The sequence below is a fragment of the Nelusetta ayraudi genome, unplaced genomic scaffold (genome assembly GCF_046127955.1).
Source record: "Nelusetta ayraudi isolate G7.1 ecotype Tasmania unplaced genomic scaffold, CSIRO-AGI_Nayr_v1 ptg000021l, whole genome shotgun sequence".
Taxonomy (NCBI): Eukaryota; Metazoa; Chordata; class Actinopteri; order Tetraodontiformes; family Monacanthidae; genus Nelusetta; species Nelusetta ayraudi.
The window spans coordinates 157,573-180,274 of record NW_027466071.1 but is presented as its reverse complement, the minus strand read 5'-3'; the positions used below and the strand labels follow the sequence as shown (position 1 = coordinate 180,274).

The window sequence follows — 22,702 nt, the reverse complement described above, 5'->3', positions numbered from 1 at the left end:
TGTTTTTCTAAGCTAAAAAAGTACATAGTCCAGATGTTTTTGTACAAATGTAGAGTAAAAGTAAAAAGTCATCAGAAAAAGAAATATACCGGAAAAATCTACTGCAGTACAGCAACAAAGTACTTCATTCCTTCCCACCCCTGGCAGCCGTCAGGCTCTGTGGCTTCGAGGCTTCACTCACCCGAATTACGTCTTTTTGACGCACACGTGCACAAACAGCAGTTGTGCCCGAGGGGTAATTATTTGTCTCCCTGCAGCCACCGACTCTGGTGTCCTGGTTAAAAGCTGTGTTTACACCCTACGTGGGGCAGAGGAGTGTTTTTCCTCTCAAACACCGTCGGCTCACCGTTGAAAGCCACATATTAACTCACGCATTCACCCAAAATAGCGGCAGGGCATTTGGAAACTTTTCTGGAGAAACTGAAAAAAAAAAAAAAAAAAAAAAAGATGTGTTATTCTATTCATATAATCTCACGGGTCCACATCTCCCTACTCTTTATTTAAACTGACGCTGTGGTCGAAAACCTTTAATCTCACAGCTTCTGAGCAACGGCAGCCGCCACCTGATCCGCTCCGACGACATGGTGGAGACGGTCTACAACGACCGCGGCGAGATCATCAAGACCAAGGAGCGACGCCTCTTCCTGCTCAACGACGTCCTCATGTGCGCCACGGCCAACATAAGGTACGAGCGCCACATCCACTTCCGCATCCACGAGTCACGCAGCTTCCCATTAATGAGAAATGAGGACGACGACTGGGTTTGTTGCCTGTTGACGTCAGGGTGAAATGTTTAGAAATTGGAAGGGACATAAGAAATGATTTTTCAGTAACAACTTTTAAAACTTTTCCAGTTTTAGGTTGGAGTCAAATGAATTTTTCCAGATTTTTATTAAAATTTTATTCAACTATAACCTTGTGCGCTCTCAAACATTAGCCATGAAGAATTAAGTTCTCCTACATGCATTATAGAAAGACAACAATGTGTTCTGTTTTTTGATTGGAAGACTGCAGTGACTTGTAGGTGAAATTCAAAGACTAGAACGATTATTATTAGAACATACAAATCGATCTTTCAAAGATCATCAGCAACCCCCGAAACTGTGGCTGCCGTCGGCAGGTGCCAGGATGGCAGCGGCGGCAGCGGCACCCAGCTGGACCAGCGCTTCCTCCTCAAGTGGAGCGTGCCCCTGAGCTTGGTGGAGGTGCTGGAGTTCGGATCCAGCGAGGACATGGCCGACAACGGCTCCTTCCCGGCCGCCCACTCGGGGGAGAAGGTGGTCATCAACGCCAAGCCAAGTGAGTCGCAGCGGTCGCACGCACCAGTTGTTTCCAGCGTCTCCCGAGCAACAGCTGTCAGCTGATGCACTTATTGTGGCGGTGTGATACTGCTGACGAGGGTCTGGTGATGCTGGTTTAGCAGCCAAACATGGAAAGTATTAATAATCATGCCTTGTTTGCCTGGAAATAGTTCCCTTAAACTTCTAGCCTGAGAATCAGAACCTTCTTGTAAAGAAGACGTCTGCTAGACAGGTAAAACGACTCCATGGCCATTTTATGAAGTTTTATTTCATTGTCAGTTTCCCACAGTTCAACGAAACGCAATGAAGTGAAATTTGCGTTATTTTTTTTTCCTAAACATCTCAAAAAAAAACTATTTGCAGGTCATTAATTTGGCCTCTTGCAGGTTTATTTATTTTTATTTTCTCCCGACTATTGGAGCTAAGCAGGGGTTGACTTTATATCCCACTCTCAGCGGTGATTTAAGGTAAACCTCACTGCTTGACCGCCGAGTCAACTGGGGACTTGGACAGAGAGATGTTTCTCCATGCAGATATCTCAAGGGCTCAGCATCCCCGTTTTTCCGACTGAGAAATGGTGCGAGATCTGCTCGGCCCATCTAGCCGCTGACTGTTTTCTTCCAGCCGTCTGCAGGCCTGCAGTCTGCTGGCCGACGAAGTGCGATGATTTCAGTCTTTCCGCCTCCTCCATCCCCCCCCGTCACCGGCAGCTGCTCCGTCACTTTGAAAGACCAGACGTCCCCAGAGGCCAGAGGGAGCGACGTTCCGCAGTCTCGACGCTGCACTTTGTAATTCCAGGATTCCCCTCTTGGGGGTCGGGAGGGGAGAGCTCGAGTTCTGGTTCTGGCTCCGCTTCTGGTCCTATGTGATCTCCAGTTCATCGCAGGTGGCGTTTTGCGCCCACGTTGAGGTCAGAGGTCAGAGATCCCAATGTCGTAGATGCTCCACTCAGATCAAGTGCAGACACATAGCGCTGTGACATCCAATGGGAATAAAGTATTTTCTGGGGATGTTTTTTTTTGTTTTTTTTGTTTGTTTTTTTAGAAACATTGAAAGTCCACAACTTAATAATATACAATAGAAATATTTATCATGAGCCGTATTTCAGTTCGTTTTTCTTTTTTCTTTTGGCTGCAGTACTGTGAGTGGCCACTAGAGAATAATTACCACGCTGTCGTCATGTCTGTCTGGTATCCACTTCCTGTAATACATCCATGATGGAGACGGCGATCCCAGCCGCTAAGGTGCTCACTGTGCTCTCCGTCATCTCCCTCCGTAATGCACTTACATAACGTTCAGTCGTCTGCAGCCAGGTGTCACGTTGTCACATTTCTATTTCACGAGTAACAACCCTTCGTGTCTGATCACCTCCCTGTCAGCAGCTCCGGCTGTTGGGCACCTCGCAGAAAGCAGCTGCGGACGAACTGACGCTGCTCGTGTTTTTCCCCCCGTCTACACCCACCGCCGCCGAGGCGACGCGTCGGGCGTTTCTCCTCGTGCACGTAGCAATCGCCCTCCCGCCACTGCTGCAGATCAGGGGGAGTTTTTACCCTCACTCGACAGACAAGAGCGACATCGGAGCTGACGGAGTTTCCACCAGATCACAGACAAAGACGTTTGTTCCTTCGCCCGGGGAAAGACAAATGAGTGGCAGGTTGCGGTTCTGTTCTCGTAGGAGGACAATTAGTCGAGATCGACTTATTGCTGGGGGAACCTGCGCAACTGTTGCATGTGGAATAAAACAGGTGGAAATTAAATCTAGAAATTAGAGGCACCCCGATGGGGGTAGAAATGGGCTTTGAGGGCAACGTGACATGACACGGTTGTAAGCTGAACGTCTTGAGTGACTACTGGGCCCAAAAACAGAGAAAATTCCCAGTGAGCGGCAGTCGTGGTGTCAGAGGTCAGAGGTCAGTTTGGGCAGACTGGTTAGAGACCATAGAAAGGCAACGCTAAGGTGTGTAGATCAGCCTCTCTGAACGCACAACACCTCCAACCTGGTGCCATCGAGGTGTCAGAAAGTGGCCAGTGGGTGATATTTTTGAAATGTACAGCGGTGGAAAAAAAGTTCCAGTACTGGGCTAAGAATCAGTCTGAAGTCTCCCAAGTGCAGTTAATTTTAATGCAGTCACCAGCAATTACCTACACGCTGCACGTGCGCTGCTCCGTCCGGCTCAGAGCTGTACGAATGTTTCAGCAAGACGACGACGTCTCGCAACACATCCAAACTACAAGAACTACATGAATTTAGTTTACTTATTTTATCTTCTTAACAGTAAACCACCAAATATTTTCTATTTTTTTCCGTGTGCCTCTGATGTAGTCAAACCTTTTGACATTTTCTGGCAAATACTTAATGACAACTATTAGGATTGATTAGAATTGTCCAAAAACTTTTTTCCTCTACTGCGTATGCTTTTGAAATACATGACGTATTGCACAGTGTTGCTGACCTCCCATCTGCTTCCTTCTGTCTGACTCGGCCTTTTTTCTTTCTTTTCTTTTCGCTCCGTCCTCGCCAGGCGGTCCCGCGCATACAAATGTGTGTCACACTCTCGCCGACTGCTCACAAGTTGAAACTTTTTGTTTTCCGCTCCGGCGTGTCGGGACTAAAAGCTGCTGCCGGCCGCGTGATTGGCCTGCGAAGGACTGCGTGTCTGCCTGCTGAGTTCATCTCCGCTCAGGCGGCTCATTGTCAGAAAACGCCCTGTTTCTTCCAGTCACTCTGTCATTTGCACATACATTGTCGGCTCTCAAGGAAGTGGGTAATAGCTGGAATGGCGGCTGTCAGTCCTGTGAGGCTCCTGCGTTTTTTTGGGGGGGGCTTTTTTTTATTTTTTTTATCTCCTTTTTCTTTTCAGAGACGCTCACAAAGAGCCTTTCAGAGAGTCGGACCTGCGCTGGCCACACAGTCCCCGTTGTGTCTGTGGGAACATTTACTTCATTGATGGCAGAATTCTGATCCGTGCCGCGCCATTTGGTTCGCAGTATTGAATTTGAATGCTGCGGCAGAAAAGAGTGTAAGGCGGCTGAAGACGCTCTGAAACGATGCGCGCTTTGAGGAGAGAAGAAGTCAAAGCCGACATGCCTGCCCTGACGTGTGAATCAACGTAAAAGAGATGTGTGAAGCAGAGACTTTTCAGATGGATTCACTATTCCAGAGCGTTGGAAAAACACCACTGCGCTGTTAAAAGTGTGGAAAATATGTGGAGAACTTGAACCGAGCGGCCGTGCCGCGTCGCAGCTGAAGGCAAAAGTTTCCTCTAACCTCGCCGGGCTGCTGAGACTTTTATTGGTGTGATCTCTTGCTCGGCTGCAGCCAACTAAAATGAAAAAAAAAGCAAATTTTTCAAAAACCAGTGGGCTTTTTTTTTTTTTATATATATTAGAAAGCAGCTGCCGTTAGCTGCCATTTAAAGGCCCAGAAGAAGAAACACGGGAAGCAACAGCCAATCTCTCAATTCACTCCATCCATACATCTTCCTGCCCGACCTCGCATCCTTCTCCCAACACATCCACTGTCCCTCCGATGCCCCTCGGCTTCTCTTCATTTGATCACCAGAAAGTCAAAGAAAATGGATAAGCAGGGAAGAGCGGCGATGGGTTCGCTCAGCCACTGCCCCCCCCCCCCCCTTCCCCCCCTGGAGGCTGTAACAGATGAGCCGTGAAAAGTGGCCACAGTGTGCACGGTTGATCGGAACTGAAGGGGAAAATGAACAGCACACGGCCTCGGTCACGTTAGTCATCGGCGCACCGAGCAAATAAATATGAATGAAATACAATAGGAGGTGGTTGACCAAGAGAATCCAAGCTTGTGATTCCCTGACTGCAGTCACGACCAGCGTTGTGAGGACAACAAAGATCTCCTCAGTTGGCCAGCGGCCTCCTGTTTACACACTCCTAGGGAGAGACTTTTTTTTTGGGGTGAGTGAGACCACCTACAAATGTGAGAGGAGGATAAAGTGGAAGGGAAGAGGAGGAGGAGGTGAAAGAAGAAGGGAGGAAGAGAGAAAGAAGAGGAGGAGAATGGAGGAGGAAGAAGAGGAGGAGGGAGGTGAAGGAAGGAGAGGAGGAGGAAGAGGAGTCCTGCTGGTGCCAGAGACTCTGCGGCAGTTTAACTCTTTGCTGGCACTCAGCTGGCTCTCATTTGTGCCTCTTTGTCCGCCGACCCATTTGATTGGACGACCCTGATAACTCCACTGTCGAACGTCGTGCCCAACCGCCGGGCACGACTCCCACTAACGAAGAGAAAAGAGTCGCAGAGAGAGAGAGAGAGAGAGCGAGAGCGAGAGAACGGCACAAAGGCCTCGGTGGACAGACGATTCCGGAAAAAAAACTAATTGGGATCGGCGGCAAGTTTCGCCCGTTGGTCGCACACGTTTCCAGGAGCCATGACATGCAGGAGCGAATAAAGGAGGCGTGCGTGTGTGTGCGTGTGTGTGTGTTTGTGTGTGTGTGTGTGTGTGTGTGTGTGTGTGTGTGTGTGTGCGCGTGCGTGTGTGTGTGCACGGCCTCCGAGAGCTAACAGAGATCCGGCCAACGGCCAAGTGCACCGTTGAGATTTTCTGCAATGTTTGCAGATCCGTCACCCCCTCTAGCACCCACCCCAACCTACCACCCCCCCACCCCCCACTCCCACCCCACCCAGCAGTGGGAAACTGGCTGATGAGCTTTTTATTGATCTTTGTCACTGTTTGACTTGTCTTTCAACACACCGCCCAGCCACTTCTGTCTCTATGTAGCGTGTCAGCGTCCCTGCTCTCAGTGCAATTTCCCGGGAAGCAGCTTTATTGGCATGTTCTTTCCTTTACTGCTTATCAGTGGACAGCCTTTGCCAAAGGGTTGGACTGTTTGAGTTGAGAGGCCAACAATGTACCTGGAACCACCCCAGGAGGAAGATAAAAACATGATTCAGCCTCTGTGTTGTTTTTTTCTCACATTGTTAGTAGTCCAACAATGACCTCCCTGGAAATGGTTCATCCATGTGTGTTGTTCTACAGAAGGTCTTCACAGTCGTGACAATGCTTGATTGTGTGAAGCTGCCCTGAAAAATATTAAAAGATCTGAACTGTGGTGTAATGTGGACCTTTTTAAAAATGAGAAGAGGTTGAGGTTTCAGAGTGAACAGCCAACGTTCAGAATTGAAATGTTGTGTTTTTGCCTCTGCCTTTTCCTGCGTAGACAAACTGTACATGGGACCCGGCCAGTTGTACCAAGACCTGCAGAACCTCATCCACGACCTCAGCCTGGTCAACCAGATCTCCAGCATGATCAGCAGCCTCAAAGGCAACTACCAGGTACCGACCGAACCGACACCGGCGCCCACCTGACGTCACATTTTACCTTCTTTCACCTCACGCCAAACACCAGCAGTCAAAAGTTTGGACACACCTTCTTTATCATCAACGTTCTACACTGCAGATAGATACTGAAGACACAAGATAAATGCAATTATGCAGCATGAAAACACGCTAAATAACTGCACATATGATTTTTATGAAAGGTGGCTATTGTGAAGAATTTAAATATAAAACATGTCTGAGTTATTTTACACTTTTATTGTTTCCTACATAATTCCATGTGTGTTCATACGCAGTTTCGATGCCTTCAGTGAGAAACTGCAATGTCAATGGTCATGAGCATGAAAGAAAAGACATTCAATGCATAGGGTGTGTCCAAACGTTTGACTGGTCGTGTATATCTAAGTCTTACTCAGGCTCCTATTAGTCACTTCCACCATTTTCTCACCTCAGGTGTCACAAGATCTGTGCTGGCGGGTAGAAAAATAATGTCCAAGTTGTGAAATGTGCCTGCGTGGACGTTTGGTTTCCTGGAGAGTTTGGAAGGAGACGGACACGCCTCGATTTGCCTCATTCGAGCCCCGTCGTATCGTGTGGCTAACGTGCACGCCCACGCGCACACACACACGGTCTGAGAAGCAGGCTGTGTCTGTGCTGTCGGGGGAGGAGGTTTAAAGTTAGCAGCGACACAGCGGGGACGCGTGAGGCCCGGCGTGTGCCCTGCAAAAACAGAGCGAGCTCTCTCCGGGAGACGCGTGTCCCTGTGAGGGAGGAGCAGACGGGCTGTCAAGAAAAATGAATCAAAATTCAAAAACAAAGAAAACTAAGCTATGGTCAAAGACAAAGTTTTCACTGTAGGAACTACAGTGAGAGTTCGGCTCAGTAAGGTTTCATTTCAATGGTCTGGTGTGTAAGATTTGCCTTGATTTATGATTTTTACATTGGTAAAAGCTTAATATGCTGCCCTTAAATACATGAATAAAAGTGTGTACTCGCAGTACAAGAAGTCATTTGGTTTTCCTACCCTTGGAACGGTTTTTATTTGTGTGTGTGCGCAAGTCACCGTAGTTCACTGGCAAGCTCGGGAGCGGGAAGGGAAGCGTAAGAGCGCTGCGGTCTAAAATGTAACCACTTGCTGTCGCTGTCTCTTCTCAAAATCTCCAAATATTCCACCCTTAACTTTTAGCAGAATTATATTTAATTTGCCTAGTTCTGCTTCAAACAGGAACGTGAGGAAAATGTCCTTCTTTAAAAAGACTTGTATCCAATTACGTTCGTAGAGTTGCGATACCAATGCCAAATGAAACCTGTGGAGGTGGTGGACAAATTTCAATGGAAGTGCATTTGTTCTCTCCGTTGCTTTGTGACGTCTATCCAACCTTTTTCTCCTTGTTTTTATTCTCGTTAAACTATTTTTTTCGTCAAACTCTTATTGCGACCCTTGTGATCTACAGAATGTCAACCCCACCGTGGCCCAAGACTGGGTGTCTGGTCTGCAGAGGCTGATTCTGAAGAAGGAGGAGGAGATCAGAGCTGCCGATCGCTGCAGGATCCAGCTGCAGCTGCCCGGAAAACAGGACAAGTCAGTGTCTGACACACATTTCCTCGTCTTCTTCTTCTTCTCCTTTGGGCTGTTCCCTGCAGCGGTGGCCACAGCCAATCATCTGCCTCCATCTGACCCTGTCCTCTGCCTCCTCTTCTCTCACACCACTGAACTTCATGTCCTCTTTCACTACAACCATCCAACCAATCAATTTATTTACAAGACGTGATGGAAATTGGTTTGTATTTTTTTTAGGGATACATTTGAGAGCTGTGTAATCATTTTGGGTCATGGCCTTTTAGTATACACTCACTCTGATGTCCTTTTGACATCCTCATTCCTGATCCTGTCCATCCCGGCCTACTCCAAAGTGAAGCTCAAGGTTTTCATCTCAGACACACAGTCAGTGTGAGATTTGAGCTTTGTATGCTGCAAGTTGACCAACAAACTTTTCCATCAGCACTCTTGTTTAAAATGAAATCCCTTCCTACAAGCTGAAACTGTGTTGGTTTTATTGTATTAAATCTTCCTTTGTCCATACTTTGTCAACACATCTTGCATTGTTGCTCTCCATAGTAGATGAATGATCCCAGACTGGGTAAACAAATCCCCACACGGCATCCCAGTCGTCCTTAAACTCGCCCCCTCTTTGCCACTCTACCCTGCTCTTGTTTATCCTGGGATGTCTTTATCCCTTTTTACCCTGCTTTCTCTGTCCGTCCTTAAGCTTTGTTCAGATTACGAGGACGCTGTTTCACATTCGGACCGGCGGGTCTCTAATCTGAGGCCCCGGCTGCCTCTCTTTGGAGGAAACGTTCCCTGCCGTTTGCCACCTCTCGGGCCGCCGCAGCTGTTGCGCGGGTGTTCCCGCAGCGGCGCATTAACACATACCCTTATAGCTGTCACGTTGTCTCCCAAGGGTGCTCCCTGTTTTGGTCTTTGATCCCCCCCCCGCTCCACCCTCCCTCTCTGTCTCCCCTGCTGCACGCTTGCTGGTGAGATAATCCCTGTGTGTGTGTGTGTGTGTGTGTGTTTGGAAATACAGCTGTGCGTCCCTCATGCTTTCCCCTAATCCCTCCACCGCCTCGTTAGCGCTCGGTGACAGGAGCAGTGTGCCCTGTCTTAGACCGGCACGACGGATACACTCCAACTGTCTGGGTTGCCGGTGCTAGTAATTAATGGACATTGACATCCGAGTTATTTTTGTCAGTCTGCCTAGTGAGCCGGCTTTGACTTTATCGGCCATCATTGACGTGCCCCCCTTTTTTTATACGACCCTGTTTTGTGGATTTTTTTTTTACTGTACTTCATGCAACTAGTAAGAAGTGCTTTCATTTCACTTCATTTCTGAAATGAAATGAAACAGCCAAGAACTGTCGTGCAACACATTTGTTATCACTTGTTCCCCCAAAAGGTTTATACACGACATTATTTTTTTTATCCTTAAATTCCTGTTCAGGGCATTTGTACAATTGTTAGACACATAAATATCTGAAAATATTTATGTGTTTATATATATATATATTAAATGGAGACACAATGAATCCCAATCAGTTATCAGACATTTGTATTATTGAGAAAACAGGTTGAATGTATTCACGTTGTCGCTCCCTCCTCTTGTGTTTGCAGGACGGGCAAGCCAACTTACTTCAGCGCCGTGTTCAACACTCACATTCCAGCCGTCAAGCAGTCCTGGATCAGCAATCTGCAGATGGCTAAACTAGCTTTAGGTAAAGGACATATATTAGTTGTGTTGTTTTATTTGAAGTGTTTTTTTCCCCCAACAAGAAGTACTTGATTATTAACACTGCATTAATTCAGTGCACATTAATTAATGCAGTGTGTGTATGTGTGTGGTTTGCACTTCAGAGGAGGACAACCTGCAGGGCTGGTTCTTTGCAGAGGACGATGGCAACCAAATCAAAAAGCAGAAACACCCTCTGCTGCTTCGACAGATGCCCGCGGTCATGTCAAAACTGCAGGAGTTCAAGGTCAGACTCTTTTTTTTTTTTTCACCCTTGTCTCTCTCTCCATGAATCATTGACCAAAGGCAGCGTGTGATGCTGCTCTGTGGCCGGTTAGCTCAGTTGGCTAGAGCGTGGTGCTAATAACGCCAAGGTCGCGGGTTCGATCCCCGTACGGGCCACAAGGCTTTTGAAGTGAAACTCAACAGAAAGTGGTGCTCGCTAATTACAGTTTCCTTGAGACGGTCCAATATATCAAATTAAATCCTGTCGAGTGCCAGTCAGACATATTTCGTCCACTAGAGTGTGTGGAAAAAGTATTTTATCTTTGTATTGATTTCTGTCATTTTTGAAAAAACATGTTACATTGCAACGCTATTGCCCAGTTGTAAAGAAATAAGTGGCATTACTGTGCTACGTAATGACAAAAGTAAGCAGCTAGTGTACTGCCTGATTACTCATTACAAATCGAATTCTGTTTCTCTGCATTGAAACAGTTATGTCGAATGTGAATACCTCCGCAATAATACTATTAAAACGCCGTCACCTCAGTCACCAATTGGCCCCAGCAGGACTCGCGAACCGCTGTACTCATCATGGCCGGTTAGCTCAGTTGGTTAGAGCGTGGTGCTAATAACGCCAAGGTCGCGGGTTCGATCCCCGTACGGGCCACAACCTTTTGAGGAACGAGAGGGTGCTAATCTCATTCTTTAATTTATGGCATCAACAAAATGCTCCTCAGTGAAATGCTGTGCAAGGATAAATAACTTAAAACAATACCCCGCAAGCCTTCTGCAGTATGAACAGCCTTATCAACCGAAATGCTCTAGTCTCCATGGGCCGGTTAGCTCAGTTGGTTAGAGCGTGGTGCTAATAACGCCAAGGTCGCGGGTTCGATCCCCGTACGGGCCACAGTCTTTTGAAGTGCCTGCAGAATGTCTTGCGCTGCACATTCCTCCGCCGGCTGGGCTCGACTAATTCAGACACCGTGGAGTCAAACGTATAAAGGGGCAGTCTGTCGACTTTGTACTCCACTGGAGCCTGCTTGACTACTAACTGATTCTTATACAGTCAGATGTTACTGCGTCTTGTCACATGACACACGGTGCACATGTCGGTGACAAACATAGCTCACATGTGCACGTGGGGATGTTTATCTCCGCTGGTCGGACCCTCGTGCTATTAATGTCATAGTTTGATCCCAGCAGATCTGTACGGGCTGGTGACTGCGTTTCTCACTTGGCTCAGATTACATTTCAATTGATTTTTTTACCAGCATCGGACATACAGTAAATGATCAACCCAGTTGCAAATGGCACAACCCAAACCTCTCTGAGATCTCACTCAGCTTTTCATTCAACGGGCTCCGCTCGAACACGAGGAGGCCTGGGAAAGATCTCATTTCTCAATGAGTCAAAAGTGTTCCTCCATTACTTCCTGTCTTTTTTCTGACTCTGATTGCTTCCTGTTCTGGCAGGTGGAATGTGCTGTTCACAACCCAGAGCCCCACATCAACACCGACAGCACTGCGGACACGCCCGTCCTGGGTCACGGCTGCGTCTGGGTGAGAAACGTTTTCCCACATCTGTCAGAACATAATCTGTTATTCCATTCCGAAGCACTTGTGCTAATGAGTAGTGCCCCTCCTACCCTTGATGAAGCTTTTTGCCTTAATAGCTGCGTTTTCCATAAAATAAACTGTGACTGCCCTCAACGTGGCAATCACCGTTGGGGTTTCAGCCCCTCAGAGAGAACGCAGGACATAAACGGTCCATTCCCACTGATTATTTTAGTGCTGAGGAAATATATAAACTGTTGCTGATGTGTTTCAAGCTGCTGTATGAAAACTTGGAAAGTGTCACATGTTAGTTCAAGATAATCAAACGGTTTGGGAGATAAGTGCCGGCCTCATAATGTTTTGCTTAAACTTGCCGATCCCCGCACGATTTTCTCTGAGCGTCTGTTGTTAAACAGCTCGCAGACGAGAGGTGCTTTGCTTTCTTTTGCCGAGCGTCATCCGGGAGTCGCTCACGAAACCTCCACATGAACTAACGAAGCAAGGCCTCGGAGCAAAAGTTGCCTTTTGTTTCCCCTGCCGAAAGGTCGCGAGTTGCACCAACCAGATGGGTCAGATCTCCATCGTGGCCATGCAGAACTCCAGCCCCAAGGTGACGGAGTGTTTCAACGTGGAGTCGCGTATTCTCTGCATGGCCTACGTGCCCGCGGAGCCGTCGCATGAGAACGGAGAGAAGACGACGGAGAACGACCACGCGGCTGCAACGAAGGCCGGAGAAACACCGAGTGTCTGCCTGGGCATGGAGGACGGCAGGTACACAACAGTACCTGTAAAGTCTTATTTTACAGGCAAAAATAATATGCTTAGGAGGAAATGAAGCACATAAAATGTTGACTAAAGGTGGGTAGTGGCCTCTTTATGGCCGGTTAGCTCAGTTGGTTAGAGCGTGGTGCTAATAACGCCAAGGTCGCGGGTTCGATCCCCGTACGGGCCACAACCTTTTGCAGTGGTTCTTTACACACAGACAAGTCTCATTACATATTGTTGCGAATATAATTACACATTGATTGTGTTGATTGTCAGTGTTGAATGAAATATCCATCAACATGTTATGATGTTGCTGCCAATGTAAAAAGAAGTAAGCTGCGTTATTGCGTCATGACACTTCATATTTCATTTTTAGAATAAATGGAGAACAGAAATTATTAATGGAATGTGTATTAAGTAAGAATCATACCACATTCGAAAAATTTATGGAAACACCCTATTATTAAAAAAGAAGAAAAAAAAAGTAACTGATGTGTTTTTTGATCATGTAAGTTGAATGCCTTTGCAGTACTTGTGAGTACTGCCGACTTGTTGCCGTCTAGCACAGAGCCGACACATGGCCGGTTAGCTCAGTTGGTTAGAGCGTGGTGCTAATAACGCCAAGGTCGCGGGTTCGATCCCCGTACGGGCCACAACGTTTTGAAGCTGCTAACTTCGAGATTCATTGTGGCCTATTTAGTCGGACATTGGCCAGTAAAACATTAGAAATTAAATTCTGAACTGTTTAGATATCTTTATCGAAGTATGTTTATAAAGAACGACTTATTTATTTTATGTTATCTCTGCGTGTCCGCCAACTTGGCGCTATTCGAAATTTCTGACACGGAGAAATGGGAGCTTTGAACGGCAACTTCGACAGACTTTTACCGGATACCGGTGTATTTTAATCGGTACAAGTGCGTTTCCACTTATTGTTCGAGCGAACTTTTGAAATGTCGTTTCGCGTTTTCATTGCGTGATTTGACGGCAATTTACGAGGCTACCTTTAGCATACCTTGCTACGTGCTAGCGGAAGAAGCGGAGGTTAAGTCGGGGATGGACTTGGACGAACACGTCCAAGTTGTAGTCACACCCATGCCAGACGAGGTCGTCTGTCTTCATTTTTCAAATCAATTTTAATGCTAATAGAAGCGATTGTAGATATGTCAAGCCTGATTAAAAATGTGATTAATAATTGATGCAGAGTGAGGTCTACATGATAGAAACTCTTGCTTGTCTCTCGTTCCTTTTGTAGCATCATCGTGTATAAAAGCAGCCAGCGGTCCAAGAAGGTTCGCTTGCAGCACTTCTTCGCCCCGGACAAATCCACCATCACCTGCCTGGTCTACAAGAAAGGCTGCCTGTACGTCGGCCTGGTCAGCGGCTCCGTGGCAGTCTACTCCAGATCACAAGGTGTGTGTGTGTGTGTGTGTGTGTGTGTGTGTGTGTGTGTGTGTGTGTGTGTGTGTGTGTCACACACTTAAGAGAGGCCCTTGTGAGAATTTCTGTGTCCCCTGTTTCATCCATTACAAATGTTTGTTTATCCACTCAAACAGCCGTAATTACGGGCGGCACGAGTTCGAATCACTGTCATTATTGGGTTCAACAGAGATGCGTTCATGGAGGTTGGTAGATTGGGTTTGAAAAGCGTGTAGGTTGACAGTGTTGACACGGATCTTAAGTCTCAGCGCCCTCTGGAATTTGAAGCCTCTAACCGCAATTTTCAGTGTCGATCAATTGTAACTCTGTTACTTACTGGCCTGAATAGATCTTTAACCTAGATTTCCAAACACACTTTTTTTCCCCCTTCCTAATTGCAGAAAATGCAATTCGTTCTTTTTCAGAAGCGTCTCCAATCAGAGCAGCTGACCAATTAGCAACACTGAAATGAAACGGTTATTCTGGGCCCCGCATGTTTTAACCGACGCGTTTGCTGGTGAATCACTCCGCATCTCCAGTTTCCTTTTTCTCCTTTTCGCCCACCGCTCTGCCTGTCAGCAGCCCAACGTGCATCAGGGGCCGTGCCGCCGCTGCTCCTCTCACTCGGTTGTCTAGAGAGAAGCCGCATCTCCTTGAGCGGATGACCCACTTCAGGTCTTCCCCTCCGCATTCTTCCCACAGTCTCTCACGCGCTGTGCCTCGCACTCTTTTTGTCTCTCGTCGGTTTGCACAGAGCCGCGGAGTGGACGATATTTCGTCTCCCTCCCCTCTCTCGCTGCCTTTCTGTGCGTCACGCGGTCGAAGATATGCACAAACAGAGGGAGACGAGGGAGCCAAATCTTCCTCCAACCTCCTCCTCGATCTCACTCGGCAAATTTGACAGTCTGCATCAGCCTCTTGCTGTTTCCCTCATGCTGCTCTTTTCCTGTTTGTCATTTTACCAAGTGTGCCCAGAGAGACAGAATTAAGCACAGAGATGGAAACGGTGGTTGCGCTTCCAAGGTCTTATCACTGTGAATTTCACTGTTGCTCTCACGTCAATCATGAAGCCAAGCCGTTGTTCCCCTAAGACATAGGTGTCAGACTCTGGCCCGCGGGCCAAATGTGGCCCACAGTGTCATTATACTTGGCCCGCAAGGCAATACAAAATCACTGCAGCGAACAGCTTTGCTTGTTCCATATTTAGCATTGAAGCAAAACTTGTTCACGTCCATATAACAAGGTTCACTGTTCGATCTGGAGGAAGATTTTTTTCAATAAATATCATTGTTGGCCTGCGACTTTGTCCAAGTTTTAAATTTTGGCCCCACTGTGTATTTTGAGTCTGACACCCCTGCCTGAAGGACAGCAGCAGCGTTTTGTGAGAACAGCTGACCTGTTGCTGTCCAGTGCATAGCCAGCACATGGCCGGTTAGCTCAGTTGGTTAGAGCGTGGTGCTAATAACGCCAAGGTCGCGGGTTCGATCCCCGTACGGGCCACGAGCTTTTGAAGCTGCTAATTTTGAAATTTATTGTTGTCTACTGAGTGAAAGATTCGATATGAAATTCTGTAATGTGTTGGACCCTTTATTGGAGTATGTTGATGAACTATACTGGCTTTTTTCTTGTACGTTATCTCTGTGTGTCATTCAACTTTGCGCTATTCAAAATTCCTGATACGGAGAAGGGGTCTCAGAGGCAGGTTTTTAAAACACGCTGGAGCAGCAGCATTTTCCTCCCTATGCTTCTCCGTGTCAATATAACCCCGTAGGGAATTCTGACCCCGGTCGCTCGGACCCGTCCGGCCGCTTCAAGTCAAAGGCTCTGTCACCCGGACGCTTGGTGCTGAAACGATGACTCATCCTGTGCAGTTCCAGTAAGGGGGAACCGCTTCCTTTCGTCTTCGTCTTCACGCTTGTCTGCTTCTCTGTGGCGACGCACGGCTCTGCCCCATTAGCATTTGAATACTGCGGGAGAGGAAAAGGCAAGTTGAAAATGATCAGCTTACATTTCCCTCTTCGTTAAAGTGTCAGCCGGTCAAAAGGGGAACCCGGGCGTGGGCGGACGGCGAGCATGCGTCGGCCTCATTCCATCACGCTTGCTACTTCTTCTTTGCAACCGACTGCTCGCCAGCGGTCGGATGGACGGATGGCAACAGCTCAGCAAAGGTCGCACATCACACCGGGACAGTCGGGACGTAAACTCCCGCTCTGAGTTACCAGGCCGCTAACTATTTATTCCTGCAATTGTGCCTTGAAAGGTTAAGCGTGTAATATTTGGAGATTTTGAAGGAGAAACAGCGACATCAAGCTGTCACATCTTCCGTTTCAGCGTCTTTCAACTCTCTCTCCCCCTCCTGACCTTGCCTGTGAGCTGCGGTGGCCGGCACACTCAAACCTGATACCTCGTCCACCTTCTTCTTCTTTGGTTTTTTGGGGGGGATTTTTTTGGACGCGAGCAGTCACCCTAAATACGATAAATTAGAAACGTGCAGTCAGACGGGCTTGGGCAGTATATCAAGTTTTTACCAATATAAAAATCACAAATCGAGCCACACTGGACCTTTAACTGCGGCTTCGTTATGAGAAATGAAACGTTTGGCTGCCTGGTCTGTGCAGGAAGCTGTTTGCTGCAGCTGCTTCTCCTCGATACGAAGGGACGTTGCAGCCTGGGAAGTGAGAGACGTGGGCCGGCTTGCGTAACCTGTTGCAAGCTGGCACTCTCCTTCTCCTTCTCCTTCTTCTCCTTCTCCTTCTCCTTCTTCCCTTCCCTCTGCACTTCGCCTTTCACATGTTATTTTTCTCGCTCCTCTTTTTAGCCTGCGTTCGTTCGTCTACACCTGGTAGGACCGTTTCAATAATATACACAGGGCACTGCTGGAATGCCCCCCCACCCCCCCACCGTCCAGCCACTTTAGAGGGAGATCGGCCTCACTTGTGCCTTCAATGGCTGCCTTTGTGCGGCCCTCTGTGAAACACTAGCGCCGAGGCCTCACTCGCTCACCCGGCGGGCCAACCTCGCTCCGGGAACGAGGTGTCTGCAGGAAATTTAATTCGCTCCCGTGCTGTGCCTGTGAGCGGCGCCTATCTTTATTTTTTCCTGCGCGTGTGAACGTTAACAAGATGTGAAACTGGAAGAAGAAGCCGACATTGTCTCATTATGTCCATTTTCTGGTCGTTGTTTTGTTTTCAACTCACCCTCCGGTGGAACAGACTCACAGGATCATCTAAATAACTCTCACTGCAAAGTGGCATATTTAGCCCCTTGTTTAGAGCTGGCTAAAATATTTTTGTTGGGCCTTGCACAAGTGTGGAAGGCGACAAAAACAGTCATCTTGCCAAGGATGTCATCCTTAACCTGGGTCGAGACGTCAGCGCCCTTAGTGACATCACAAAGAGCGACTTCAAAAGCATTTTCCGTTTTCGTCCTTTTTTCCCGCACGCATTCTCTGAACAGTGTAGCAAGCAAAGGGGGAAGGATTGACTTTTGTCATTTCCTGAGAGTTCACTCAGAGAAGAGAGAACAATTTAGTCGTCGGTGAAATCAGTTGTGCATAATATGGGGCCTTTTCAAGGGATAATTCACCCCACATCTTGGCTGTAACCTTTCGGCACTCACCGTCTGTCAAGGGACCTCTGTGGAATTTCGAGCTGGTAAATTATTTAATGGAACCCTATTGAGGCCGAATGCGAATCCTTTGAAAACGTGGTAAGTTTGGTGAACCCCCCCCAAAAAAGAAGAAACTCCAAAATGCGAAACTCTAAATTCTCCAGTTTGCACGACTAAATCCCGCTAAAGCTCCAGCAGGAAGTGTGGCCGGTGGTGCAGGAATGCAGCGTGTTTCTACTCGTCAAAGCCTCTTCACGCCTGTGTGCTGGCTGCAGAGCCGGCGCTGCCGATGCCCGGGCTCCTTGTCGAACTCGGTGTGTGGGAGGCGTGTGTGCGTGGGACGCGGCTCGGCTCTGACTAATGCCTCGCAGCCCATCTATATTCACAGCCGAGGCTGCGAAAAACCCATCAATGGCCACTCCGCCGCCATTACCGGGGGCTCGCAAATGCAAATGGACTTTTTTTTTTTTTTTTTCCAATGACATTCATTTGGAGGACAGTGTGACAATCACACACACACCTGAAGGACATCACCGTGTCTGCTTAACACTGTGATTCTCCGTGGCGAGCCTGTATGTAAAGAACCACCTGGAACTGGCTCAATGTTTACGTTTCCTCCATTCTGTTCTGTTCTCTGTCATTTTCTTTCACAAAATGCTAATTTGCCACGTGGTGTCTCCCCCCCCCCGCACACATACAGACGGTTCGTGGAGCTGCGAGAAGCCCAAGGTGCTGAAGCTGGGAGTTCTGCCCGTGAAGGCCATGCTGGCCGTGGAGGAGCACCTGTGGGCCGCATCTGGAGGCCAGGTCTTCATCATCAGCACCCACGCGCACTGCGTGGAGGTAGGCGACCCGACAGACCGCACACACAGAGTGAAACCGAGGAAGGAGGGATTGAATCTGAGGTCGGCTGAAAAGTGGTCTATCTAAGAGATAGAGAAAGAATTCATCCCTTCCTGAGGTTCTGTCTTGTCACATCCTGAAATTCCAACGATAGCCGCCACCGACATTGAGTACTTAACAACACCATTACACACACATCTTTCCACAGATGCTCTGTTATTTGACCAACACCCCTCCTCAGCATGTTTTTCTAGAACATGGGTGACTGCAGTGCAAGCACAAATTTAAGAAAACTGTCCTCCACTGACTGATCTAACAAAAGTGCTTTACACACGGCACTGCCACACATCAACACAAAACAGCATTGTTGAGTGCGGCATTGTTCATTTGTGTGTGTTCGGTGTGTGTGCGTGTGTGTGTGTCTCTCTCTGGCCTGCTTCTGGGAACGGCAGCACCTGCCTGTGCTCCAGGAATAGCGTTCCTGCTCTGACATGTACTTCACTCATAATCTGTTTAGCGTCATTAAGCTCATTATGTTTGACCACCTGTCTGCCTCGCTCTCTGCTCCGCCTCACCGGGGAGTCTTTTTTTTTTTTTTTTTTTTTTCATTCCAGAGCAGCAACTCCAGTAGGGCTGGAGGGGTTTGGGTGTGGGCGGGGGGAGAGGGGGGGGGGGGGGGGTGCTGTCCGAGGGAAAGTTCGTCAAATGAAATGAATTGCGATAGACGTGTGAGAAGGGAGACGCCGAGTGACGCATGGAGATTTTTCAAGCTGGTTCGTTGCAGGAACCTTTCCAAACGTTGCACTGACACAATTCCGAGTGCGCTCCGTTTGGCTAAATATAACCCTTCCAACTGTTGGTGCACCGGTGTGTGTGTGTGTGTGTGTGTGTGTGTGTGTGTGTGTGTGCGTGTGGGGTGGGATTATATAACCAGCAGTAACGGTGGGAAAAGCTCAATTTGTTGGTCTCCATGCACAGCAAAAAAAAAAGTCCTTGTGCCAAGATCCTCTCATTACTCCCCTCGTTAATTCCTCCACTTCTGTGTCACGCTGGCAGAGACGGTGAAAGCAAAAGTAGTACAAAATTCAGTTGATGACATAAGCAGAGACTTTGTTCTTTTCTTAGGAAGCCTTCTCATTGATCCGGCTACACTTCATGTGGGCCAGTCAGTTTTTCCGCCGTCAGCCTGTTTTGGAATACAATCAATCTTGTTGAGCATTTAGCTTCTCGTCTCCTGGTAAAACAATACACCCGCCTTCCTCCCAAACGGTGTGTATTCAACAAATCGCCGTTTCCTCACACTGTAATTGCATCAGACCTTTGTGAAATGCAGAAAATAAATTAAGATTTTTGCGGTGAATTGTATCTTCGTGTTTTTTTAATATTTTAGCAAATTACGCTCCGATTATCATTTTTTTTTTTCCTTCACGTAACAATCCGCTGTTGCCTCAAATATTGACTTTAACGTCCAAGTCTGAATAAACACCTTCGGCACAAGTGATTGCAAAGTGAGCGTTTGGCATTTTCTGCTGTTTACGGGGCCGGATTCCATTTTGATAACACAGAGTAATTAGTTGCGCGGCTGCTGTCGCTAGAGCGACGTGCGGTAGGCAGACTGTCTGTGGTCTTGACTGGTGTCACAAGCTTTGAAATGTTTTCCTCTCTCTAATTTCCAGTCCCACTTGGCCAACACTAACAAACGGGCCGCGGTGGTCATTGTGAAAATCGAGTTGCACCTTTGGCTTCAGATTTTCCATCGTCCCTCTAATTGGGCCGTTTCAAAACACCCTGATCTGAAGATCACAGACGTGCGCCTTCAGTCAATTATCCCCTTAATATTTTTCTCCCCCTGTTTTAAGTTTTTTTTGTGTGTGTGTGTGTGTGTGTGTGTGTGTGTGTGTGTGTGTGTGTGTGTGTGTGTGTGTTTACGTGGTGGGACCCCGTATCTCTGTCCCATTTTCGTAATGGCACGGGTATTATGTCATTTTCTCCAAGAATGTATTTACTGCCAATCACAGCGTGATATAAAAAACGCTTTCTTCGAAGCAGTTACTGTTGGTATCATACCAGAGTCAGAGAGTCACACTCTGAACTCTTCAGAGTCTTAGGGACGACACAGCGGAACTCTTGAAGAAAATAGCGCTGCATTTCTCGGACCTTGCTAAAGAGATTTCCCTCAGGTGTGGCTGCACCAGCATTCATCTTTAGAATTATAACTTCTAATAAAAAGTAAAAAAAAAACAGCCAAGACAAGTTTCAATGTTGAAAAATCTACCGCTGTTACACCAGAAAGCCTGCAGGTGGCCTGTTTGTTTTGCTTCTACACAGCGATTATCTTTGCTTTTGATTGGTTTGTATAGGTTTATTCTGTATTTCCTTGCTTATTGTTTTCTTAAAGTCCACAGACGTCACCCGGAATATGGAACCTGGTATTTGGCATGCATGTACATATGCATCATGTTGACAAGTCCCTGTTTAGATGGGTTAGGAGAAGAGGACTGTTTGGCTCCCAGCTGATCTAATGTGCCTCTCTGCTCTGCTGTTGACCTCCAGAGGCAGCTGGAGGCCCACCAGGACGAGGGGATGGTGGTATCCCACATGGTGGTGGCCGGGGTGGGCATCTGGATCGCCTTCAGCTCGGGCTCCACGCTGCGGCTCTACCACACCGAGACCCTGGAGCACCTGCAGGACATCAACGTCGCCACACCTGTGCATAACACACTGCCTGGTAGGACAAGCTGAGCTTCTCTGTGTTGTGAAAGAAATTGTCATCGTCACTATTGGTTTTTTTGTTGTCATTGTTGTTTCAACACAAGAGGGCATTAGTTGAAATTATTTTAAACGATTTGGTTAGAACTTCAATGAAAGTCCGATGTCTTATTTTTGTGGTGCCTGCCAGTCATTTGCTGACCAAAGTGCAGTCGCCTTCCCCTGACAACTGATGTTGTGGCAGGTTTTTCAACCTGCGCTAATAAGGCCAATACGAGTGCAGTTGCCACCACGTCAAGAACTCTGGGGAAATCCGGGCCGAGCTCTTGTAAAAACAAAAACTTGCGAAATCCTCTTTATGGCCAAGCGGAGATTTATGAATCACGACGAGCGATTGCGAAACCGTTTCCTGCCGCCTGCGTTTCAAGCTCGCGCCGTCACTAAGGAAGTGGGGTCAAGTGAAGTTACTTGTCGGTAGCAGACGTCCCCCGCCGCTGCAGTTGTCGGCGTGGCCTCCTGCTTGGTGCTGTAGCGATCTGCCACGTTACAGCAGCTGGAGCCAAAAGTGGGACTGCTCCTCTTGGTTCAGGAGCTCCATTTAATGGAACTCTAATTCTGTCCATTTCCTGAAGAATTTCTCATGAAGTCGTCCTCTTGACTTCTTCTCTTGAACATGTAAACCTTTGCGACAGATGTGTCTAATCGCTCCTAATGAAACAGAACCGTCCTATGTGTCTAATTCCTCAATGAAGTTTTTATCCGAGTGTGCTTTTTGTGTGCGTGTGTGCGTGCGTACGTTGCGTCTGTAATCTGATCCCGATGTGCTCTGCACCTAATGGGCAGCCTGCAGTTGCTCCGTGCTAATCTCATCTCCAGGATCATTAGCAGCGCCGTCGTTAGCTCAACTATGGCGAGACTACGTGCACATGCCGTCCTGGAAGAGATTTCTTGACAAACTGGAAAAAGCGGCCGCAGGAGTTTTTGATCTGCGAGTCATTGTGCAGAAGTGGACCACGTTTTCAATATTACAGTATCAAATCTAACATTGTTTTTTTATGGTCACTATGTATTGTTGAAGTAGTATGAAGTATTATCATGCATGAAAAGGGCTCGGGCCTGAAACCACCTTCGGTACCAGTGGGAAACCATCAGAACCGTTTCCTCTGGGAGAACCTCCCTCTCTCCGTGGCTCGGCTCGGGAGGGGAAGGCCTCCCGTTTCCCACACATCGATAAACCCAGCCGGATCAGGGGACCTAATTGCTCTTGTTGGATAAGGAGATCCATGCAACCGCAAAAGGAAGTGGTGCAAGGAGACGCCACAAATGAAAGCCTCCCTCCTTCCTGTGGGCACCCTCGCCGCCTTGACCTCACTTCCTGTCCTCCCGCGTCCGGATCGTCCTTCTGACCGGAAATCAGCTCGTCTACCTTCTCGGTAGAGAAACGCGCTCTCCTAAGTGCCCCACAGCACCGTGGGGTCCAAAAAACACTTTAAAAAAAAAAAAAAAAGTGCTGTTTCTGCACAAACTATATGGAACTGGACTGGCCAGACTGTTTGGACAGGGATCGGCCGTCGCAGTCGACGGAGCGACGGGTCTTTTCCTCTGCGATGTTCAGCTCCGCCGTCGGTAGAAAGACGTCCAGGTGCAGCGGCCGCTGCCCGAATGTTTCGTCTCCAGTGTCGTTGCGACCT

At 47.8% G+C, this 22,702-nt stretch overlaps 1 protein-coding gene and 6 non-coding genes across 8 annotated transcripts in view; all 7 read left to right on the top strand.

The window, feature by feature from the left end:
* The window catches only part of arhgef10 (Rho guanine nucleotide exchange factor (GEF) 10), a 50,641-nt gene that overhangs the window by 23,352 nt on the left and 4,587 nt on the right, over window positions 1–22,702 (top strand). For both annotated transcript variants that reach the window (XM_076027478.1, XM_076027476.1), the window contains 11 exons: window positions 540–685; window positions 1,121–1,299; window positions 6,483–6,598; window positions 8,056–8,183; window positions 9,774–9,874; window positions 10,014–10,135; window positions 11,586–11,672; window positions 12,211–12,437; window positions 13,687–13,844; window positions 18,160–18,302; window positions 20,856–21,030. In XM_076027478.1, coding sequence (XP_075883593.1) covers window positions 540–685; window positions 1,121–1,299; window positions 6,483–6,598; window positions 8,056–8,183; window positions 9,774–9,874; window positions 10,014–10,135; window positions 11,586–11,672; window positions 12,211–12,437; window positions 13,687–13,844; window positions 18,160–18,302; window positions 20,856–21,030 — 1,582 coding nt within the window. The remainder of the gene's footprint in view (window positions 1–539; window positions 686–1,120; window positions 1,300–6,482; window positions 6,599–8,055; window positions 8,184–9,773; window positions 9,875–10,013; window positions 10,136–11,585; window positions 11,673–12,210; window positions 12,438–13,686; window positions 13,845–18,159; window positions 18,303–20,855; window positions 21,031–22,702) is intronic.
* On the top strand, window positions 10,217–10,290 carry trnai-aau (transfer RNA isoleucine (anticodon AAU)). The gene has a single exon. It is a non-coding gene; the product is annotated as a tRNA-Ile (tRNA).
* On the top strand, window positions 10,707–10,780 carry trnai-aau (transfer RNA isoleucine (anticodon AAU)). The gene has a single exon. It is a non-coding gene; the product is annotated as a tRNA-Ile (tRNA).
* On the top strand, window positions 10,947–11,020 carry trnai-aau (transfer RNA isoleucine (anticodon AAU)). Its single transcript has one exon. It is a non-coding gene; the product is annotated as a tRNA-Ile (tRNA).
* trnai-aau (transfer RNA isoleucine (anticodon AAU)) lies at window positions 12,545–12,618 on the top strand. Its single transcript has one exon. It is a non-coding gene; the product is annotated as a tRNA-Ile (tRNA).
* trnai-aau (transfer RNA isoleucine (anticodon AAU)) lies at window positions 13,011–13,084 on the top strand. Its single transcript has one exon. It is a non-coding gene; the product is annotated as a tRNA-Ile (tRNA).
* On the top strand, window positions 15,277–15,350 carry trnai-aau (transfer RNA isoleucine (anticodon AAU)). Its single transcript has one exon. It is a non-coding gene; the product is annotated as a tRNA-Ile (tRNA).